Source organism: Aptenodytes forsteri, unplaced genomic scaffold, assembly GCF_000699145.1.
Source record: "Aptenodytes forsteri isolate BGI_AS27 unplaced genomic scaffold, ASM69914v1 Scaffold57, whole genome shotgun sequence".
Taxonomy (NCBI): Eukaryota; Metazoa; Chordata; class Aves; order Sphenisciformes; family Spheniscidae; genus Aptenodytes; species Aptenodytes forsteri.
The window spans coordinates 2,167,172-2,173,382 of NW_008796220.1; the positions used below are offsets into that span (position 1 = coordinate 2,167,172).

General features: G+C 44.9%; 1 protein-coding gene across 1 annotated transcript in view; it reads right to left on the bottom strand.

Annotated features, from left to right (window-relative positions):
• Positions 1-5,337, bottom strand: part of TFAP2D (transcription factor AP-2 delta) — a 59,649-nt gene extending 54,312 nt beyond the window's left edge. Inside the window, exons 1-2 of the mRNA XM_009288999.2 lie at positions 4,792-5,337; positions 1,009-1,069 (exon numbers count right to left, since the gene is read on the bottom strand). Coding sequence (XP_009287274.1) covers positions 1,009-1,069; positions 4,792-5,337 — 607 coding nt within the window. The remainder of the gene's footprint in view (positions 1-1,008; positions 1,070-4,791) is intronic.
• Positions 5,338-6,211: the final 874 nt, after the last annotated feature.

Sequence of the window (6,211 nt, forward strand, 5' to 3'; positions counted from 1 at the left end):
TCCCGCCGGCCGCCCTTCGGAACGCCCGGGCAAAGGCTGGTCTGAGTCGGTGCGGGGAAGAGGGTACCCCGAAACCTGCGGGTATAACCGCGTGTGCGCCTACTCTCGATCTCCGCTCCCCATACTTGTGTGCGACTATTGTTTCAGCGTAAAGTTTGTCTAGGGAAGTGGTGGCTAAAATCAGCTCTCTGGCACAATAGTATCACCTCGCCTAAAATATCTCCTAAATCTCTGTTTTTCATGGTGGGTATAATGAATAAGGAAAGGCAATAATGGGACAAGAAATGCGCATTCCAAGAGGCTGCGGCGCGAAGCGTCCTCCCTCCGACTCCACTGTTCGTTTTATATTGCGAATGAAAGTATGCGTTTAGGCTTGTAAGAAGAATGTGTTCCTACCTTAGGCCTTTAGACTACTTTTGTTTCTCTTCACGGTAAACGACGGCAATAACAACCCTCCCCTCCGCCGAACACTCAGATTTCGCAAATGCTGAAGAAATGCGTTATTTAACAAGAGTTCCAAATCTTTCCTCTAACTTTGACGTTAGATATTTACATTGGCAGATGGGTATCAAATGAAGTGACACTCAAAAGAGAGCTCCACACCGGTCTGTAGCGCTACCGAAACCACATTTCCAAAAAAGCTCCTTCCTTTCCCCACACGAGATCAAACTGCCGATTTAACAGCCCGGAGCCAGGGAACACGTTTCTCAAACTATCAGGGATCAACTCGATTAAACGGGGAATGATAAAACGAGTCAAGAAAGCTCTGGATTCAGCGGGAGTATCCGAGAGCTGCCGACGAACAGATCACTTGTAAAGTGCAAATGGAGTGTGAAATGTGAAGTGCTCTAAGCTAGTTTGAAGGTACTTCTGTCAAACGTCAAATTATCACTATTTCAGCAGTAACTCCAAACTACGCTAAGCAGTGGGGGAGGGAAAGAAGGAGAGAAATGGAGAGGGGTTTGTGTTTACAAAAATTGATAGACGCAAGTATTTGTAACCTCTTACCTCTTCTTATCACACCTCCTTGCCCGTTCAGTACAAGTCCACACTGGGCCTCCACTGAGCTCTTAAGTAATGAGGGGGGCGAAAGGAAAGAAAGGAAAGAAAGAAATCAGACACAGGAACCCACAGAGAGATCACATAGCTTTTGCTTTGTTACACGACTCGCGCAGGAACAATAGTTAAGGTGAACTGGAAAACCACAGTTACTCTCATCGAACTCCAGTGCTCCGGCAAAACCCCGCCGCCACCCTGCAGTCTGTCCCTGCCCCACGAACTGCAGGGTAATTATCACTTTCATTCCCATTTAAATACGAGTCTCTCCTGAACTGGGGAGTTAGGTCGGCAGTTACGTGGCAGGATAGAGAGACAAACAAGTAGTCTTGAGAGGAGTGTGTTCGCTCTCTACGGTTGCACGCACAACGGTAAAGATACACTTTCATATAGTATTTTTGTATGTTTAGCTGTGTATTTATATATCTATATACAGCTAAATTCATATATATGTTTCGTGACACATATATACCGACTTACAAAGTGTGCACAGAAGTAGACAAAGAGCACAAACAACAGACGACTTATTGGGCTTTGCCGGCTACACAGAGTCGTAAGGGTGTTGTAACAATGCGTGTGTCCGCACATAGGTGGGGATGAATATGCATCTGTGTGCACACACACAGAGGCACCCATGTGTGAGCGTGGCGCGAAGAACCATCCAAAAACCTGCCTAGGGCTTCTGGTGCACATCCGACGAGATCTCACTTCTTTATTCTCCTGTTACAAGGCTGATTATTTGGGGATCTTCGCCCTCCTTAATAAATATTTTTATTGGAATGATAAAAGACTTGAAAGGGTTGGGTTTTCTTTGGGTTTTTCCTTATGTTGGGGTTAAAAAACCCACAACAAACCAAACCTAAATCTTTGCCCAGTGGAAATGTGTTAAAGACGCATTTTCCTCTACAAACAAACGAGGTATTGGACATGAAAGAGGCCTTTAAGGGTGTTAACCTACTCAACAGCCCGTGAAGAGTTAAGTAAATGCGGAGAGAGTCGGTGCATAATAAAAACCCCACTTTACAAAACAACCTTTACAGTCCTGGCTCTCTCCCCCACTTTCACCATATTGGCGCTGGCCCTGTAAGACCTTCCTTTTCAAGGCTCTTTTTTATTTTAAGTGTTCTGCCTTAAAGTGATTATGAAATCAATATGAAAAAAACTTGGCGACTGAGCATAAATTAAAGCGGTGATGGGAAAAGGTGTGACAGTTTTCTTTGTTGCCCATGGAAAATCTTTTTAGGGCACTGAAAGATGCCACTCCAGCTCCAAGACTGTTTGCATCTGTTAGGCTGACTTAAACCGCCCTCGAAACTATTGGACATTCACTTAAAATTCTGTGCAGGGAAAAGTATATTTACATTTGTTGCATTTGAAATGAGGCATATGCTGATGAACGTTTTAAAAAGAAAGACTAAGGAGAAAGGGGAAGACTGGTTAGACCACAATTTTGGTTTCAAAGTATTTGTGTACAGTCCTGTTTCTGTTCGCCACCAAAACGCTTCCCTCTAAGCCCAAGGTGATATTCGCAAGAGTCCACGTTAGTTCTGAATCATCTAAATCATAACGACGAATATTAATATTTTCGACTTCTCACCGCTCAGGCTTTTCGATACCTCAGAACACTCCCTCTTCTGTTCGGGAAAAGAGGGAGGAGGAAAAATAAAGAAAAGATTAGGTACAAAGACGTAAGTCTTCTACTTTTGAATAAAGTGTGATCGAAAATTTAGTATTTTCCAAAGAAAAGCTGTTTCTTTTTTTCTTCCTTAAATAAATAAGAAAAAGAATGTGCCTCTAGCAGCTTAACCAACCTCTTTTTTTTTTTTTTTTTTAAAGGGAAACATGTTGTTTGGTCGGATGACATTGCATAAATGACCAGTTGAATGGCACTAAGTCGAAAATTGGATAAACTATGGTGCTTTTTTGCCCGGGACTTAGGCATTGTCTGCTGTCTTGCAAACGTTCCTAATCCCCTCTTTTGAAAAATACAAGGCTTTGTGCCTGCCAAAGAAAAAAAATTTGTACAGATACAAAAAAATCAGCAGCAGACGTGGTTATAAAAAGGAGTAAATAGGTTTTAGTTGGGCTGAGCAGTGAATGGCAGATTTTTTTTTTTTTTTTGAGGGGGGTAACATAAGGAGATCCTTGTGAAAAATGTAAACAAAAAATGGCCAGAGAGGATAAAATTATATAGTGAATTTTAATGGCGAAAGCTAGGTTTAAATAGTTAGGGTTTCCTTCTCAGCGATATAAAAGGTAACATTCTTTGTTGTTGGGCTGTTGGATTATTTTCCTCCTTAAAAAAAAAAAAGAAAAAAAAAGAAAAAAAATTCCTTTTTTCCGATAGAAATAGAGGGGGTTTGTTTGTTTTGTTTTGTTTTTAAGGGAAGAAAATAAACCTTCTTAGTTTTACAAACTTCGGGGTTTTTTCCGAGCCTTTGACCGCTACGTCTTTTTGGAAGGACCGACATAGCCAGCCAGCTTTGTATGACTGGGAGCGAGATTTGGGGGAAAAGTAAGTACAGTAAATACGGCCCTATTTGTCTCTCCCCGCTGATGGGGAAGCCTTTAGTTCCTCAGCTCGTCGGGAGAAGGAAGGTTGGCTTTTGATTTGGGGGACTTTTCGAAATGGGTGTTAGATACAGGAGGGCGTTGTTTGAATTTTGGAAACAAATTTCATTTAAGCAACCAGCTCAATTTACCGGAGGTGAATTTTTAGTGCGGGGGAAAGGATTTCTGAGCGGATCAAGCTGAGGTTTTGATACATAGGGTTGGTTTTTTTTTTTTGATGGGTCCAGATGCCGGTTAGGGGGGGAATAGATGAATGATTAGACACAGAGATAGATGAATTCAGCTTTATCTGCTTGTATCTCGCTCCCTATTAACATCTAGATCGGATATTGCGAGGGATTTTTGTCTTACTGAATATTTCTGACGAACGTTTGCTCCCGTTTATTTCTTCCCTGCCTCACGCCTCGGAGTTCAGCGGAAGGGTTGCCTTTGTATGTGTGTCGGAAAGCAGATTTATTTCTCGCCCTGCCTTTTTTCTCTTTTCCTACCCCATCCCTTCCTTAGCACATTTCCCTCCTATGTCGGTGCAAGCTGTTTAAACGGTTCCGTTCGCCGAAAGAAAGGAAAAGTTTAGGAAAAGCAAGAAGGTGGCTTTGGTTTGGTTTGCTTTAGTTTCTGTGTGACTTTGGTAAGGGCTGGTACACGCACACACGGACCCGCACAGGCACACACGCACCCCGAGATCTCCGGATGAGTCCCACGGTCTCAGCCATCACAGGGACACAACCCACGCGGGGAAGTCAGGCGCGAGGTTTTGGGTGTTTTTTTTTTTTTTCTGTTGTTGTTGTTTGGCCAACAAAGACCACTTGCTTTTTTCCCACATTTTTTGCTGCCGCTATTCTGGAGGGGACGGGCTCTAGACCGGATTTTGGATGAATCTTCCCTCCTTTGTATGAGCTATTCTGAGCAGAGGAAAATGGAGGGGAGAAGAAGGTGCCTCGAAAGGAGATCGCATGCTATTTACCTGCAAATCGTCTGCTCCCGAGGCTGCAAGCCCGAGGCTTGGTCCTGGCAGGAGTCTTTGATCTGGATGCATCCCATATTGGGATCCATGGCTCATAAGAGACAGGTCGTGGCGGCGGTAAGCATCTAAGCACCCCAGCTCTCTCCTCTGCTCGTCCAAGCAAGAGGACTTGCCTCGAAAGGAGATCGCATGCTATTTACCTGCAAATCGTCTGCTCCCGAGGCTGCAAGCCCGAGGCTTGGTCCTGGCAGGAGTCTTTGATCTGGATGCATCCCATATTGGGATCCATGGCTCATAAGAGACAGGTCGTGGCGGCGGTAAGCATCTAAGCACCCCAGCTCTCTCCTCTGCTCGTCCAAGCAAGAGGACTTGAGCGCCCGCGCATTGTGCAGGTTGATAAAATCAGTGGGTTCCCCATGGTGGATCTGCTGGTAGTATTGCTGGGAGTGATGGAGAGAGTTCAAGGAGTAAGCGTCGGGGTTGACTGCCGGGTGGCTGTGTTGGAACTCGTAGTGGAAGGACTGGTGGTGCAGTGGGGTGTACTGGTGGTTAGTGGAGAAGTACGGGGAGGCGAACTCGGTGCCCGTGGTCGAGTAAGTGAGAGGAGATGAGGAGGAATAGGCGACGGTCGAGTTGGCCACAGACTCCAGGCATCCAAGCTGCATCAAACGGTAACTGTTTGATCCGTCATGACGTATCTGAAAGGAAGAAGCGAAAAGAAGACCCCAAAACTGGAGGTTTGTCATTGAAAACCCCGGGTGCGGTTCTTCCAAGCACGCTGTCCTGCATAGCTTCTCCCCCTGCAGAAGCGTCTAAGCCTGCGAGCGGCAACCCCAGCAACAAAAGATCCTTTCCCACCTTGGGCTGGTGCCATAAAGGTCTGTTCAAAAAATCATAAACAGCCCAGCCTGCCCTTAATACCGTCAAGCGAAAGGAATCCACGCACTGAAATAAAAGCTATCTATCTTTCTATCTGTCCGTCCATCCATCTATCCATCCACCTCCTGATCACAGCTGTAATATCTGGGGCTGACACAGAAAAAGTCATCAAACAGAGGAAACCATCGAGAATACACACGAGTCCCGTCCCTATGTTACAGCGTTACACGCGGAGAAAGCTTTGCCGCCTGCTTGCCTTCCTTTCTTCCTTCCTTCCCTTCTTTTTTTTTTTTTTTTTGAACCCCTATTTTTCTTTCTTTTTAAAATAACGAATCAGATCCAAAATTCCACCCCCCCCCCTCCTTTTCCCGCGTTTCGAAAGAAAAGGGGAGTCTTGCTTTTTAGTGAGAACTCCCCATTCCTGGCGAGCTGGTGGTGATTTCTCTCCACTTCCTCACATTATTAGGGGTATTATTCTGATTTTCGTTCTGGCAACGGTTTTAACGTGGTAATGAGTTGCCCTTTCTGGCGACAGATGTCATAACGAATTTTCTCTCTATACTTCTTTAAGTTATCTCTGAAGCCGGATTATAATTAAACGTAACGGTCCAATATGGATTTAAAAAAAATGGAAACAACCACACAGGCACATACACACACACATATGCACACACACACACACACACACATCCACACACGCGCGCGCACACACACACACACACACACTCACTCACACACACA